General features: G+C 41.6%; 1 protein-coding gene across 6 annotated transcripts in view; it reads right to left on the bottom strand.

Moving 5' to 3' along the window:
* The window catches only part of LOC142663151 (WASH complex subunit 2C-like), a 51,824-nt gene that overhangs the window by 12,700 nt on the left and 21,548 nt on the right, over positions 1-17,576 (bottom strand). For 4 of the 6 annotated variants that reach the window (XM_075841507.1, XM_075841508.1, XM_075841513.1 and 1 more), the window contains exons 17-27: positions 16,543-16,647; positions 15,371-15,493; positions 10,949-11,097; positions 9,093-9,183; positions 7,161-7,301; positions 6,532-6,711; positions 5,414-5,545; positions 4,355-4,456; positions 3,593-3,706; positions 1,061-1,123; positions 566-769 (exon numbers count right to left, since the gene is read on the bottom strand). In XM_075841507.1, coding sequence (XP_075697622.1) covers positions 566-769; positions 1,061-1,123; positions 3,593-3,706; positions 4,355-4,456; positions 5,414-5,545; positions 6,532-6,711; positions 7,161-7,301; positions 9,093-9,183; positions 10,949-11,097; positions 15,371-15,493; positions 16,543-16,647 — 1,404 coding nt within the window. The remainder of the gene's footprint in view (positions 1-565; positions 770-1,060; positions 1,124-3,592; positions 3,707-4,354; positions 4,457-5,413; positions 5,546-6,531; positions 6,712-7,160; positions 7,302-9,092; positions 9,184-10,948; positions 11,098-15,370; positions 15,494-16,542; positions 16,648-17,576) is intronic. The other 2 variants (XM_075841510.1, XM_075841514.1) reach the window with 2 other exon arrangements.

The following is a 17,576-nucleotide window of genomic DNA, read 5'->3' as shown; positions in this document are numbered from 1 at the left end:
CAGTAGAATTAATATACTGTCTATACGTCTGCAGACCACTATCCCAGAATTGATTCTAAGCTGATCGTATGTTAAAAGCATTCAACAGAGCCCCCCCGACATGCTTCCTCCCAGATAGCGTCAACGGGGCAATGGCTATGTCGCGGTTGCATCATATTGTGCGTAACACGAAGATATACACAAGGTGGCCTTGTGATCTTCGTGTCGCCAAGTTCGCCGTGTAGCTCTACCCTAAGGGCTCCGTTGCAGGATAGGAGCTCAGCAAAGCTAATAAACTGACCATAATCGAATATGTCTCCAATCTGGCCAGCGTTCCGATTTGTCGCTATAAGGACACTGATCATACACTGCAAGATATCCGTAACAATCAAAATAATTTTCCCCAAAGAAAGTCATTTAGATCGTTGCAAATATTGTACCTTAAAATTAGCGGCTAACAGTAACAAATGACCAATATATTAAATCATCACATTCCAGTAAGACGAATACTGGTTTATTCTACAATAGGTCTACCCAAACCAGAAGTAGACCCAAAGTCCATATATAAAAGAATAAAAGAAAATACCTTATTAGCATTATGAAGAGCGTCAACTTGTGCTGGGGACTCAAAGCTCGCGCTCTCCAGATTTTTTCTGACAGCGTTTGAAGCCAAATTCTCCTCCGCAACGGATGAAACTTGAGCTTCTTGCTCCGAGACAACCGCTCTTGCGCCTGACAGCTTGGGAACAGCCCCCGGTAACAACGCAGCTGGGTTAATGAGCAAATTTGCCTGCAAACAAATGATATATAAATGGTTTTTTTTTACGCAGTTATGATCAGGACTCAGCGATTGAGTGTATAGTAGTAGAAGATATTAGAAGGAGTGTTGCACTGGTAAGAAAATATGCCACATGCACTACCCAAAGGAAAGGCCAGCCCGGTATCCAGCTCTGCTAGTGGCAGAAAATGGAACACTGGATGAGTCTTAGGTTTCAAAGAAAGACTCAAACCAGTGGAAATGTTTTATAGGAAGAACAGAAGAAAGTTATTGTTTCGAAGAAATCTAGTGTGCAATAGTTACTTGGAGTTTTCCAATCCGAGAGGAAGGAGTTTTTGTTTTAATTGGTGCTGGGTCACTGGTTTTCTAAACAGAAAGAATTTAAAACCAAAAAAAAAAAAGATCAACAACAATAAAAATAAAAGATCAATAATAAATGACTGAAAATTATCTGGAAATATGAATATAGGGTAATTCATATGAAGGGTAGGTCCTTCCCTAGATTTGTAGAAGCACTTCAAGTTATAGAGATAAATCCCTGACCATAGACGGTCTTACAAAGGGTATGGAGTCTCCTTGTAGAGATCCAGCAGACGGTTGGAAGTCTTTGACTAGGGCTACCTGGCGACTTTGGCTGCAAAACAGGCTGCATGGCCAGAGATCGCTGTATTGAGCTGCCTGTAATTCGAACGCATTACGGATGATTTTTGCATCAGTATATCATCCGTATTAATGGAGGGCTGCCCTCTAGGGCAGGGGTGGGGAACCTTTTTTCTGCCAAGGGCCATTTGGATATTTAATGACATCATTCGCGTGCCGTACAAAATTATCAACTTATTAATGCCCCCATAGATGCCTCACAGTATAAAGCCCCTACAACTGCCCCCACAATATATTGGCACCCATAGCTGCCACATACAGTATAATGCCCTCCATAGTTGCCCCATACAGTATAATGCCCGATAGCTGCCCCATACAGTATAATGCCCGATAGCTGCCTCATATAGTATAATGCCCCCCATAGATGCCCTATACAGTATAATGCCACCATAGTTCTCATACAGTATAACGCCCCCCTTTAGCGGTCCTATACCCAGTATAATGCCCCCTCAGCAGCTACCATATGAGCCCCCTTCCATACCCAGTATAATGCCCTCCATAGCTGTCCCATACAGTATAATGCCCCCCATGCAGTATGCCCCCCGTAGCTGCCCCATACAGTATAATGCCCCTCATAGCTGTAGAATGCCCCCCATAGCTGTCCCATACCTAGTATAATGCCCCCTCAGCAGCTACCATATAAGCCCCCCTCCCATACCCAGTATAATGACTTGGTGTAGATAGGCGTCATGACGTAACTACATCGCGCCTGTCTGCACTGAATCGCTCGCGGCACAGTGAATACTGGAGCAAGGCTCCAGCATTGAACCCAAATGAATGTGCGTCCTGCGGACGCACATTCAGTTGGAGGCGAGACCAGCGCGGTCAGCGCTGTGTGGCAATGGGGCCCTGCGGACCCCCCAGGCTTAGGGGCCTGGTTGCAATTGCGACCCATTTAGCTACGCCACTCCCGGCCCGGGAGTGGACCAGTCCGGTCACCTGACCTCACGTAACTGACTCAGGTCAGGTGACTGGACTTGTCCACTCTTGGGCCGGCACCCACCGACCTCACTCAGACCGCCGCTGCTGACATACTTAGATCCTAAATCTGAGTGAGTAGGGCGGAATTATGGCGGCAGCGGCGGTCAGAGTGAGGTAGGGCCGGACCAGATGACCTTATACGGGCCGGACGTACCCCACCCATGCAATACGGATGACATACAGATGCAATACTGAAGACATATGGATGCAATACTGATGACATATGGATCACATACAGATGCATTTGGATTTTAATCACTCTCCATAGACTTCAGTGGGTGTTTTCCATCCGCAATAAGAATGAAAGTAGTGCATGCTGCATTTTTAAAATACGCACATATTTTATAAGCCCCTGTGAAAACCCTTACTGATTAACATTAGCTCCGTATTACAATGAGAAAAAAAAACGAATGGAATATGTATATATAATACACTCGTGTGAAAGAGGAATGTGACTGCAGCCAGCAAAGTCCAATCAATATTTTTATTGTATTTAATACATATACGTCCAGTCTTGGGGCGGGTTTAGAGTATACTTTCCCCTATGGATTATGCGAGGAAGCAGTATATATTTTTTCTATACATGTCTTCAGATGTAGCCATGGTAATCAGAATGGAAACATAATAGAAAATAGGAAAAATGTTTCAATCCCCTTTAAGAATATGTAGTTACAGTCCTGCGTACAAATGATTCAACTCTATAGTAATAAACATATTATTAAAGGGAATCGCACTATTAATACATTTATTTAAACAAATCCCTATATAAATCTATTTGCACTGAAATGTTAGTCTCTTGTATAAACCTCACCAGCCTTAGACTCACTACTGTCCACAGATCCTATGGAGCATACTAGGGTGGCCATGGGGTACAGCACCGGTCCTATGGAGTACATAGTTTGGACATCCCATTTTGAGTGGGCAGGAACCCTGTTGTCTAAATGTTCATGGGTGATCCTGATTTAGGAAAGTGACGCACTTTGGAATCAATGGGCATTTATGTAAAGTACAGAAGCCGGGGGCGCTCCAGAGCAAGAGAGCCTCCCTGCTCCAGTTAATAGGCCTGGTCCTTAATAACGGGGCATTTAGAAAAGGGTCGTTCCAAAACAGACATTTTTTAAGCACATGATGCATTGCATGATCACTGGTTACTTGTGATATTTCTTCCATTTCATTTTATATTGAGATACAAACCTCTGCCTCTTCAGTCTTTAAAGAGATCACGTCATTTACTTCTGATGGTCTGCCAGATTCTTTACAAGTTTCCAAGCCCTTGTTTTTGATAATGATTTTCTTCTCTTGAACCTTCTAGAGTAGGAAGATAAATGTCACATCCATCAATGATACATCTTTAATCTAGAAAATTGGCCATGATTTTTTTTTTTTTTTTTAAGGGCTGACCCAATTGTTCCTCCACCAAGATGGGCAGCGCCAGATGTATTTTCCACTACCTTCTAAATTTGGCCAAATATGCCGTTTTATCCGAAGACAGAAATGAAGATCAGGGGGGTTGAAAGTTTTATCAGTTCGTGCTCATCACATGTATCTGTCAAGCTTAAAACACAGGTTCACTTTCAAATGTCATTTTATAGTTTGTATCTGTATACAACACTGAAAAACATGGTTTTATTTATCTTGATCTGAGTTACAACCATTATTATAGGCCATCTTCATCCCATCACTGATATCAGGGAGGTAAGTATCAGAACTGCTAAAAGCCAGAAACTTCATTCCTATGATGCGCTGTGTAGCATCTGTTATTCCAGGAACTTGTATTCATATATTGTATGGCACTCATAGCGGTGGACAGGATCCTAACATCTTTATATTACCCAGTATATAGAAACCTGATGTAGCTTGTAATACATTACGGTCGCAGTTAGTTATCCCTTACAATATACACATCTAGCATCAGAAATTGGCACTTCTACATATATTATTTATATAAATACTTACAGGGGGCTTTTTTGGCTTAGCTGAACCGAAGAGGTCATCATTGTCATCATCACAAAATAATCCTGCTTCTGTTGAGAGTTTAGTGTGTTTGGGTTTCTCTGACTGAAACAAAAACAACTCAAAAAATTGAAGGAAAACTAACTGCAGAAAGTATATACAAAAATTTCCAAAATCACAGGAATTCCTCCCTTAAAACATACCTTTCTTTTCAACATAAGCGGTCAGGTGTGCATACATGAGGAATAACACTATTTCTTGCCATTACATGACTTGTATGTGTCATTTATTTATTTTTTAGCAGTTTTTCCATCGAAAGGCTCTCGCTCAAATTCTCAGTCGTCTCGGAACTAGTGGGAGGAATCTAACTTCCAGCACTGGAATGAGACAGTAAGACTCACCAGGAAGCTGCAGCAGGCCTATCATTCTCACTCTGCTCCTGCTCCCCCCTCCCCTCTCCACAGCCTTGTTAGAGAAGCGTGTCTATCTCTCTGTTTCCTTCTCCTGCTCCCCCTCCTCACTCCATAGACTTGTATGGACAGCTTGTCTGTCTCTTCCTCTCTGCGCTCTCTCCTCCCGTCTTAGACTCTCAGACTTGTATTAGCAGGCAGTTAAAAGACACCACCATCTTCCGCGCTCAGTCTGTAACTGGGATGGATTTCGCTTGACAAGAGGAGGTGACCAGCGGATTTCAGGAATGAAGTCACCTAGTGGCAGTGACGTCACACAGCATTTGCATGGATAAAACAATTTTTAACAGCAAGTACATTTTATATATGTCAGATAAACTATTAAATTAGAAAAGTTGTTTGAAAAGATAGTGTCCTTTAATTTCTTAATATCATTTGAACGTATTCTGTCTCGTATTGCAATTAAATCTATAAAGAATTCTTCTGTGTCCCAGGATAATCAGCCATTTTACTCCCCCCCTCCTTACAAATCAGTGTATGGTTTTAAGGATACTGCAAAAAGAGCTCTCATCTATACACACGTCAAAATGAGGGCCTATTTACATGTAGAATTAGACACCATGTCATACCAGTCATTTCAAAAAACACTTACTGATTTTTTATTGGTGCTGGCAAATAGATCTACGTCTGGATCATTATCCCTCTGTAGCTCTTGACTGAAGAGAAGTTCCTCATCTTGAAACACGCCAGTGCGCTTCCCATGAGTGCTTTTTTCTACCGAGTCCTAATATAGTAAAGCAAAAAGGTTGTTGCCGTTTCCGGTCTACTCAGGAGAGATTTTTTTTGCACCGTAAATTATCCTGTATCGGCTACTCATTTTATTTATTTCTTGTTATTTATAATATATGTGATCATATACGATCCGGAGTTTTAATCCAAACATCTGCAAGGAGTTTGTATATTCTGTTCTTCGCTACAAGTGAAATGTCAGTGTAAGATACTATATAGGATTGGGACACGTCTGCGTAGCATTACTGCCAATGATCAAGGAGTAGCAATCCAAAAAGATAAATCTAATTACTGATAAGAATGCGCTTATTAGCCAAGACTACGGACTTCTTCCATTCAATCTTGTGTAGCGTTTCCTGGGTGCAGATCTTCTTAGCATTGCCTGCGACACTTCCTAAACATTACATTTTAAGGATCACTACTTTAAGCTCCTTTGATTTTTATACGCGGCTGGCCCAATCCCCAGCAAGCATTTGTATGTACTGTATCACCAACCTTATTCTTCCATTGCATAGGTGATAAATATTTATGTCTGGAATACTCCTACAAGAACTATTGCAGCTTAGAGATTGCAGTAAATACACCTTAATGAGATGGGGATCTTTTGCAAATAAAAACAACAATATATTTGAAACATAAAAATAGCAATATAAGTGTAAGGGCCTGTCCATATCAGCGTTGGCTCTCTGTTACGGGGTTCCGTCTGAGGTTTCCGTCGGATGAACCCCGCAACGGAAAGTCAAACTGAAACCACAGCTTCCGTTTCCGTCACCATTGATACCAATGGTGATGGAAACATTGCTAATGGTTTCCGTTCGTCACCATTCCGTCAGGATTCCGTCATTAAAACGGAAACCATAGCGAAGTCGGAACGGAAAGCCAATGCTGACATTGAACTAGACCAGATCATTTCAATTAAAACGCATAAACTGTTCATACAATTTTAAATGTCACATCCCCTCATACAGTACCCGTGCTTACCTTCCCAGGACCCTGCTGTGTGATCTTAGTTGCCAACTGATCTTGTATATCCTCATCTTCATTCCCAAAGAGACTCAGTACATTCTTAGTTTTCACCTTGCTTGCTTGCTTGGCAGGTGGTGGTGATGATGATGCAAACAGATCCTCACCATCTGATTCCTCAAGAGAAACTGGTCCTACCTGATAGGAGTGAAAGAAAAACCCATTGAAACCAGAGCTTAAAGGGGATCTCAGTCATGCATGTTTTTATTTAGCTCAGTTATTCCTGAAGGATAAGTGGGCTTTAGAATTTATTTATTTAAGAACGCCCGCCAGCTAGATCTACAGCTCATCTACAGAAAAGGCGGTACGTATACATTAGATAGCGGTTTGCCTGACATCTATGGGCCCTAACTCCCTCAATAAGATGCATATTCATCTCTGCTGAACTAATAGAGATGGAGGAACTAGCAGCGGACAGAAACCTCTAGCTCCGCTTGCCTTCTGGGAAAACAATGGGATGGTAAAATCCAACCCATTTCCCCGTTTGGCAGCTCTTGGTATGACGGACACCATAGACAATCATTTCACACTTTATTTTTTTAATATTTTATAGAATAGTGTTTTCCATTCATTTGTTTAGAACTTACCAGAATTTTTTGTGGTAGTGGGGGCAATTTTTCCTTCAAAGCTTTCACTTCTACTTTAGGTTCAGCTTTCTTATCTGCATCATCAACTAAGGACACCTTCTCATTTTCTTTTTTTACGGAAACAGATATCTTTGGCTGTTCCTGTCATAAAAAAAATGTATGGAGTACAAAATATCCAACAGTATACTATGACTAACAACATTTAGGAAAAAATACTTAATACAGTTGTAAGACATCATTTTTAGGTCCCGAAGGTCCCAACTTGTAGATATCCCACTAGCACTGGGAGTATAAAGACTCTTTGAAGTAACTTTTTTGTTCCAATAAATAATGTTTATGTGATTTTTAGCAACGTGTCAATACACTTCAAATTTAGTTTTTACTTTTAAAGATACCGCTTCTATGATTCCTGTATACATAGAAGCTGTATCTTTCTGTCAAAGCCAATTCCGTCAGTTCAGCTGGACTGACGGCTTGGGTGAAATCTGTTAGTGCGGGTCTGTGATTGTGTCCGCTAATAACAATCACATCTAAGTTCATGTAGGGGGGTTTGGCCTGCTGTGATTTCTAGTGGAAGGGGATGGCCTGCTAACAATACTGGGTAAGCAAGAGGTTTTCTCTAACAACTGGCGGGGTGGAGGGGGGGATGTAATTTATTTATTTTCATGTGCATCACTTGCAAGTTGTTTAGACTACAGCATGTGGTCTCTGGCTCCTAGACCTGGCTAAGTAAAGACCGAATGAGAAAAATCCTTTATCCAGACATCGACATCACAAATCTTTGTAAAGCACAAAAAAAACTGAATGGACAAAATCTGGAGCAAGACTGCTCAGAAGAAATAATATAAGAAACAAGAATTTGGAAGCTCTTCGTATTGAAACATTGCAACAGTGACATTAGACAACCTAAACGAGGCCATCAAAAACAAAATAACTTGTGAATTATCCTAAAAAATATCTTCCTTCTTTATTTTTTCTATACGCCTCAATAGATAGCCATCTACCGTGTTTCCCCGAAAGTAAGACAGTGTCTTACTTTCTTTTTATCCCCAAAAGCCCCACTATGTCTTACTTTCGGGGTATGTCTTATATTGGGAAAAAATTGTCGAATTTTTTTTTTTTATTTTTTTTTTCACAAACTTTATTTAACTGTTTTACATTTTTTTTTTTAGTCCCACCAGGGGACTTCACTATGCGATGTGCCGATCGCATATATAATGCTTTGGTATACTTAGTATGCCGAAGCATTATTGCCTGTCAGTGTAAAACTGACAGGCAACCTATTAGGTCATGCCTCCGGCATCGCCTAACAGGCAGATGCTGAAGGCAGACCTGGGGGTCTTTGTTAGACCCCCGGCTGCCATGGAAACCCGACGGCGACCCGCGATTTGTTTGCGGGGGCGCCGATCGGGTGACAGAGGGAGCTCCCCCCTCTGTCAAACACATTAAATGCCGCTGTCACTATTGACAGCGGCATTTAATGGGTTAAACTGCCGGAATCGGCGCGCGCTTCGATTCCGGCAGTTGCAGCAGGAGCCAGGCTGTGTATAACAGCCGTGCTCCTGCCGCTGATCGCGTGGGTACAGTCTCAGTACCCGCGCCATCACAGGACGGATATATCCGTCCTCCTGCGCGAACTAGCAGCTGCTGAGGACGGATATATCCGTCCTTCGGCGTTAAGGCGGCATTGACAAGTGCAGGGGACGGCGCGGTGACGTATGGAGAGGGGGGCGGCGCGGAAGTGGGCAGGAGGCGGCAATACCCCCGTGTTTCCCCGAAAGTAAGACATATGTCTTACTTTCGGGGTACGGCTTATATTAGCCGACCCCCCTGAAACCCCCGATACGTCTTACAATCGGGGGTGTCTTACTATCGGGGAAACACGGTATCTACAGGATTATACATATATATATATAACCTTTAGCAACTTACCAAAGACTTGGTTACTCCTGATGAAAACAGCGGCTCTTCACTGTTGGCGTCATCTTCAAACAACAGGGAAACACGATGAGTTTTCTTCTGACTACAAATAAAGAGAGATCACCAAAATATGAGGAAAAGTAGATACACCACTCCTAATACATATGCAGAGGATACATTTCGGCGGAAGGTAAAAACATTAGCTAGCTATTGGTCTCCAGTCTTTTACATTCCTTTATTAGTGAGGAAATGCATCATGTTCATGTCAGAAGAAAGCCAATCTCCCACTAGTGTTCTCTTGCTACAGGAAACTACAGAGGAGCCGGATTGTAGTCCATGGTCTAGAGTAGACCGGTACTGGAGAGAATGGTTTGTCTGTTCCCTAGTAGTTTCAGACAAGACTCTTTAAGGTTGGTCACAGAAATGGTCAGCAATGCCACCAATTCTGAAGAGATCCGCCACAATTGAACATCTTTGAGACCAGCCAGACAATCTCTTAACGTCTGCTTTACGGCTCAATGAAATGCAGCAATTTTTCAATGCTCCATGGTTTGAATTATCCTTATGAGTATCTTACATTTAAAGAGGCTCTGTCACCAGATTATAAGTGCCCTATCTCCTACATAATGTGATTGGCGCTGTAATGTAGATAACAGCAGTGGTTTTTATTTTGAAAAACGATCATTTTTGAGCAAGTTATGAGCTAGTTTAGATTTAGTTTCTTAAAGACCAACTGGGCGTGTTTTTACTTTTGACCAAGTGGGCGTTGTACGGAGGAGTGTATGAGGCTGACCAATCAGTGAGCAATCAGCTTCATATACTTCTCATTGTTCCAGCCCAGCTTCTTTCACTGCACAATCACACTGTAACAATCACACTGTAACAATCACACTGTAACAATCACACTGTAACAATCACACTGTAACAATCACACTGTGCTGTGGATCACGCTGGGCTGTGGATCATGCTGGGCTGGAACAATGAGAAGTGTATGACGCTGATTGGTCACTGATTGGTCAGCCTCATACACTTCTTTACAACACCCACTTGGTCAAAAGTAAAAATACGCCCAGTTGGTCTTTAAGAAACTAAATCTAAACTAGCTCATAACTTGCTCAAAAATGATCGTTTTTCAAAATAAAAACCACTGCTGTTATCTACATTACAGCGCCAATCACATTATGTAGGAGATAGAGCATTTATAATTAGGAGATAGAGCATTTATAATCTGGTGACAGAGCCTCTTTAACGTGATCATAGTAACAATCTAATAATTTTACTAGACAATCGTTATGATTGCTCAGAAATAAATAAATTGTAACAATTCTTGCTACGTGTAAAGTTAGGTTTAGACCCATTCCAATTGGCCATAATACAGCCACATTTAAGGATCTGTATTATTCCTGCAACATCCGAAGCCACCAAGGTCTAACTGACCTGTTCTTAGATTATGAGTTAGGGCCTGTTCACATCACTGTTGGCTTTCCGTTCCGGGGTTCCGTCAGAGGTTTTCGTCGGGTGAACCTCGCAACGGAAAGTGAAAGTGAAACCACAGCTTCCGTTTTAGTCACCATTGATCGCAATGGTGACGGAAACATCACTAATGGTTTCCGTTTGTCACCATTCCGGCAGGTTTCCGGTTTTCCGACTGAATCAATAGATTAGGAACTTTGCAGATGTGGATTTGGAAAGACAGTCCGCCTAGGCCTTTCATTCAAAGGGTCTGCTGAACTTTCCAAATGGGGGGAAAAACAAAAACTAAACAGTGCCGCAAGGTTCCCAAGTCTTCAGAAAGCGCCTTAACCTACTTCAATTAGGAACACAGTGCGGAAACCAGGAAAGTTCATATGAAAATGGTTCAGACATACCTGTCTTTCGTAATTGCAAAAAGATCATCGTCCTCATCAAACAGGCTGGACGACCTCTCACTTGTTTCCTCCTTCAGCTTTGTTGGAACATCTGCATCTTTTTTGCTTTTCTCTAGCGGTTTTATTTTGGCTGTCTGAGTGACAGGATCCTGAAGGAAACAAAGTTAGGTGAAATTAAAGTCTGAAACTTACTGTCAGACTTACTCAGGTTTTGCAACTTATTACAGCTCCTTGTCAAATGGCCGCCTGACAAGAACCTGTGGATTCAGTTATGTTTTTACCATTTTGCTAGTTTACATATCTACCTATCCATTCTTTGTAAAAATGCTGTTTTATGTCTTTATTTAACCAATCAAATTGAATCCGATTTTCCTCAAGACGGTTGAAGGTTTTTTTTGCACCATAATTTTTAGCAACTAAAGGAGAAAAGGGTTAAAGAAAGGCATACCAATATTTGAAGGGATATGTATAATAAAGCTTTCATTAAGGCCTCATGCACACGACCGTAAAAACTCCCGTTATTACGGGTCGTAATTACGACCCGTAATAACGGGCTCATAGACTTCTATTGGCGACGGGTGCCTTCCCGCTTTCTCACGGGAAGGTGCCCGTGCCGTTGAAAAAGATAGAACATGTCCTATTTCAGGCCGTAATAACGGCACGGACAGTCCATAGAAGTCTATGGAGCTCTCGTAATGACGGGGGGCTACATGTGTGCACCCGTCATTACGGCAGCGTTGCTAAGCGACGTCAGTAAATAGTCACTGTCCAGGGAGCTGAAAGAGTTAACTGATCGGCAGTAACTCTTTCAGCACCCTGGACAGTGACTACCGATCAGTATAAACCTGTAAAAAATAAAAATAAAAGACGTTCATACTTACCGAGAACTTCCTGCTTCCTCCAGTCCGGTCTCCCGCCCGTTGCCTTGGTGACGCGTCCCTCTCGACATCCAGCCCGACGTCCTGGATGACGTTTCAGGCCATGTGACCGCTGCAGCCAATCACAGGTCAATCACAGGCTGCAGCGGTCGCATGGACTGCGCGTCATCCAGGGATGTCGGGCTGGATGTGAAGAGAGGGACGCGTCACCAAGACAACGGCCGGGTAAGTATGAATTTCTTTAACTTTTATTACAGAAAAGGCTGTCCCTTCTCTCTATCCTGCACTGATAGAGAGAAGGGGCTGCCGATTAGTGCAGTGCTATTTTGCCGCCAAAAACGTGCTCGTAAATACGGGTGGAATACGGGTGACACCGGACCCATATTTACGGGCACGGGTTCGTAAATACTGGTGCAAAACGGGTGGAATACGTGTGACACCGGACCCGTATTTACGCCAGTATTTACGGGTGGGAAAAAATACGGTCGTGTGCATGAGGCCTAAGCTTGTGTTCAGGGCCGTATGAAAATATATACATATCTACATAGTGGTTTTTTTACTTAAAATGCCAGAAGTCTAGCAAGCAAAATGGGGGAGCTGGAGGCCTTAATACTGGAAGAAGATATAGATATAGTTGGTGTTGCTGAAACATGGCTGGACTCTTCACATGACTGGGCTGTAAATCTACAGGGTTTTACACTGTTTCGGAAAAACAGGACAAATAGGAAAGGCGGTGGTGTATGTCTGTATGTGAGAAGTGATATGAAGGTGAGTGTAAATGAGACATTAGAGGGTGAAGACTGTGAGGAGGTTGAAACCTTGTGGGTGGAATTACAAAGGGAAGTAAACACTGAAAAAATTACTTTTGGTGTAATCTATAGACCCCCCAATATAACTGAAGAGATAGAAGGTCAAATATATAAACAGATGGAGCGGGCTGCACAGGCGGGTACGGTAGTGATAATGGGAGATTTTAATTTCCGGGATATTAATTGGTGTCATGGTTCGGCTTCAACTGCAAAGGGGAGACATTTCCTCAACCTGTTGCAGGAAAGTTTTATGGGCCAGTTTGTGCAAGACCCGACTAGAGGTGAAGCTCTGTTGGATCTGGTCATTTCTAATAATGCAGATCTTGTTGGGAATGTCAATGTTCGTGAAAACCTCGGTAACAGTGATCATAATATAGTTACATTTTACCTATACTGTAAAAAACAGACGCAGGCTGGGAGGGCAAAAACATTTAATTTTAAGAAAGCCAATTTCCCCAGGATGAGGGCTGCAATTCAGGATATGGACTGGGAAGAACTAATGTCAAATAATGGGACAAATGATAAATGGGAGATTTTCAAATCTACTTTGGGTAATTATAGTGCAAAATGTATTCCTAAAGGTGACAAGTATAAACGACTAAAATTAAACCCCACATGGCTTACACCTTCTGTGAAAGGGGCAATACATGACAAAAAAAGGGCATTTAAAAAATACAAATCTGAGGGTACAGCTGTAGCCTTTGTAAAATATAAAGAGCTTAATAAAATCTGTAAAAATGTAATAAAATCAGCAAAAATACAAAATGAAAGGCAGGTGGCCAAGGATAGTAAAATAAATCCCAAAAAATTCTTCAAGCATATAAATGCAAAAAAGCCAAGGTCTGAACATGTAGGACCCCTAGATAATGGTAATGGGGAGTTGGTCACAGGGGATCAAGAGAAGGCAGAGTTACTAAATGGGTTCTTCCGCTCTGTATATACAACAGAAGAAGGAGCAGCTGATGTAGCCGGTGCCAGTGCTGTTAATATATCAGTTGATATACTGAATTGGATGAATGTAGATATGGTCCAAGCTAAATTAAATAAAATAAATGTACACAAGGCCCCGGGACCAGATGGGTTACACCTTAGAGTTCTTAAAGAGCTTAGTTCAGTTATTTCTGTCCCCCTCTTCATAATATTTAGAGAGTCTCTCATGAGTGGTATAGTGCCAAGGGACTGGCGCAGGGCAAATGTGGTGCCTATTTTCAAAAAGGGCACTAGGTCTTCGCCGGGTAATTATAGACCAGTAAGCTTAACATCCATCGTGAGGAAAATGTTTGAGGGGCTATTGAGGGACTATATACAGAATTATGTAACAATAAATCGTATTATAAGTGACAGCCAGCATGGTTTTACAAAGGACAGAAGCTGTCAAACCAACCTGATTTGTTTTTATGAAGAGGTAAGCAGAAGCCTAGACAGAGGGGCCGCTGTGGATATAGTGTTTTTGGACTTTGCAACGGCATTTGACACTGTCCCTCATAGACATCTAATGGGTAAATTAAGGACTATAGGTTTAGAAAGTATAGTTTGTAATTGGATTGAGAATTGGCTCAAGGACCGTATCCAGAGAGTTGTGGTCAATGATTCCTACTCTGAATGGTCCCCGGTTATAAGTGGTGTACCCCAGGGTTCAGTGCTGGGACCACTATTATTCAACTTATTTATTAATGATATAGAGGATGGGATTAATAGCACTATTTCTATTTTTGCAGATGACACCAAGCTATGCAATATAGTTCAGACTATGGAAGATGTTTGTGAATTGCAGGCAGATTTAAACAAACTAAGTGTTTGGGCGTCCACTTGGCAAATGAAGTTTAATGTAGATAAATGTAAAGTTATGCATCTGGGTACGAAAAACCTGCAAGCATCATATGTCCTAGGGGAAGCTACACTGGGGGAGTCAATTGTTGAGAAGGATCTGGGTGTACTTGTAAATCATAAACTAAATTTCAGCATGCAGTGTCAATCAGCTGCTTCAAAGGCCAGCAAAATATTGTCGTGTATCAAAAGAGGCATGGACTCGCGGGACAGGGATGTAATATTACCACTTTACAAAGCATTAGTGAGGCCTCCTCTAGAATATGCAGTTCAGTTCTGGGCTCCAGTTCATAGAAAGGATGCCCTGGAGTTGGAAAAAATACAAAGAAGAGCAACGAAGCTAATAAGGGGCATGGAGAATCTAAGTTATAAGGAAAGATTAAAAGAACTAAACCTATTTAGCCTTGAGAAAAGACGACTAAGGGGGGACATGATTAACTTATATAAATATATGAATGGCGCATACAAAAAATATGGTGAAATCCTGTTCCATGTAAAACCCCCTCAAGAAACAAGGGGGCACTCCCTCCGTCTGGAGAAAAAAAGGTTCAACCTGCAGAGGCGACAAGCCTTCTTTACTGTGAGAACGGTGAATCTATGGAATAGCCTACCGCAGGAGCCGTCACAGCAGGGACAGTAGATGGCTTTAAAAAAGGCTTAGATAATTTCCTAGAACAAAAAAATATTAACTGCTATGTGTAGAAATTTTTTACTTCCCCTTTCCTATCCCACTTCCCCTTTCCCGTCCCTTGGTTGAACTTGATGGACATGTGTCTTTTTTCAACCGTACAAACTATGTAACTATGTAACTATGTAGAGGTAAAAATATGTTTTATCGTATTAACACTTTAGAAACCTAATCTAAGGTACAGCATCTGGACAATTGGACAATTAATGAAAGGTATTACCTCCTCATCACTGCTAAACAAGCCTGGTTTTGGGGTCTTCACTTCTGAAGGTATGGCAGATTTTTGCACTGGCTTTGGAGCAGAACTTGATAACTTTTTTTCTGGTACTGAACCAAACAAATCCTGAAAAGGAAAAAAGCACAACAACAAATTGGATTGTTGAACCAAACACAATTATTTTTTTTACTGACGTTGCCCTGCTCTGCTCCCCCTAGAGAATAATAGATATGCGGTTTTAGTTTAAAGTATAGGTCTGAGCATGCCTCCTACTGACAAAAAGCTTAGGGTCAACAGGAAGGATATAGTCTACGGAACAAAAGTCAGCTTTCCTTAGTCTGCATCCTAGTGCCGGGGTCCATAACCAAGGTTGCCGTCTCCATCGATGACAGGAGAGTCAAATGTACTCTATGGCCATGTTCACACGTTCAAGATTTGCCATGGCAGAAGTCAGAGTCTGACGCTCATATTTTTGCCGCAGATTTGTCAGCGGATCCTCATGTGGATTACCCCTAAACGCGGCTTTTCTGCTCAGAACCACGCATATAGTGAGCATGCTGCAGAATTTAATATCAGCAGCTCAGTCATTATTCCAGGCAGTTTTTTAATCCCCGTTCACATAAAATATCTTATTCACTTGCATTCGATGTGGAATGTCTGCGGATTTAATGAAGATTTAATTGCAGAATTTGCGCCTAAATCCTCATCAGATCCTGAACATGTCCTTATGTTTTTGAAGATTGAACAGCAACATTAAAAACTTTAAATTAAAAGAGTTGCATGACGTACCATGAATTTTTAATTGAAAGCACTGTATATATAATCAGCCCCAAACCAAAAAAACCCACAATCTGGCTATATTCAAAATTACTTTAGTGCTGCTGCCCCTTCAAAGTTTTTCCCAGCACAACACTGCTCCTGGCTAATCGCTGTACAGGAAACGCTGCCGTCCTTCACTCTCAGGATCGGTGGGGGTCCCGGCAGTCAGAACCCCATCGATTAGAAAGTAATGGCATATCCTAGCGACATGATGGGAATACCCATTCAGACTGTAAATATGGTCATATGTACATAGTGGAAGGACTAAACTAAGCAACTAAAGTCAAAATCAGGTTCCTAGTGGACCAGGGGCATACATTGGCTATAGTCGCTCTTTATATTAAAAAATAACTTACATCATCTTCATCATCAAATAGAGATAAGGATTTACTAATCTTGGTTTCAGGTACGCTTGCTGTTTTAGACTTGCTGGCAGCTTGACTTGGTGAAAACAAATCAGACTATAAAAAAAGAAATATAAAAAAGTGAATAGTATAATACGACTATATTAAATATAATTTTATACATGGAAATATTTATTTAGTAAAATACACTACCGTTCAAAAGTTTGGGGTCACCCAGACAATTTTGTGTTTTCCATGAAAACTCACACTCATATTTATCAAATGAGTTGCAAAATGACTAGAAAATATAGTCAAGACATTGACAAGGTTAGAAATAATGATTTTTATTTGAAATAATAATTTTCTTCTTCAGACTTTGCTTTCGTCAAAGAATGCTCCATTTGCAGCAATTACAGCATTGCAGACCTTTGGCATTCTAGCTGTTAATTTGCTGAGGTAATCGGGAGAAATTTCACCCCATGCTTCCAGAAGCCCCTCCCACAAGTTGGATTGGCTTGATGGGCACTTCTTGCGTACCATACGGTCAAGCTGCTCCCACAACAGCTCTATGGGGTTGAGATCTGGTGACTGCGCTGGCCACTCCATTACAGATAGAATACCGGCTGCCTGCTTCTTCACTAAATAGTTTTTGCATAATTTGGAGGTGTGCTTTGGGTCATTGTCCTGTTGTAGGATGAAATTGGCTCCAATCAAGCGCTGTCCACAGGGTATGGCATTGCAAAATGGAGTGATAGCCTTCGTTATTCAAAATCCCTTTTACCTTGTACAAATCTACCACTTTACCAGCACCAAAGCAACCCCAGACCATCACATTACCTCCACCATGCTTGACAGATGGCGTCAGGCACTCTTCCAGCATCTTTTCAGTTGTTCTGCGTCTCACAAATGTTCTTCTGTGTGATCCAAACACCTCAAACTTCGATTCGTCTGTCCATAACACTTTTTTCCAATCTTCCTCTGTCCAATGTCTGTGTGCTTTTGCCCATATTAATCTTTTCCTTTTATTAGCCAGTCTCAGATATGGC

Source organism: Rhinoderma darwinii, chromosome 11, assembly GCF_050947455.1.
Source record: "Rhinoderma darwinii isolate aRhiDar2 chromosome 11, aRhiDar2.hap1, whole genome shotgun sequence".
Classification (NCBI taxonomy): Eukaryota; Metazoa; Chordata; class Amphibia; order Anura; family Rhinodermatidae; genus Rhinoderma; species Rhinoderma darwinii.
This window is presented reverse-complemented; position numbering and strand designations above follow the sequence as displayed.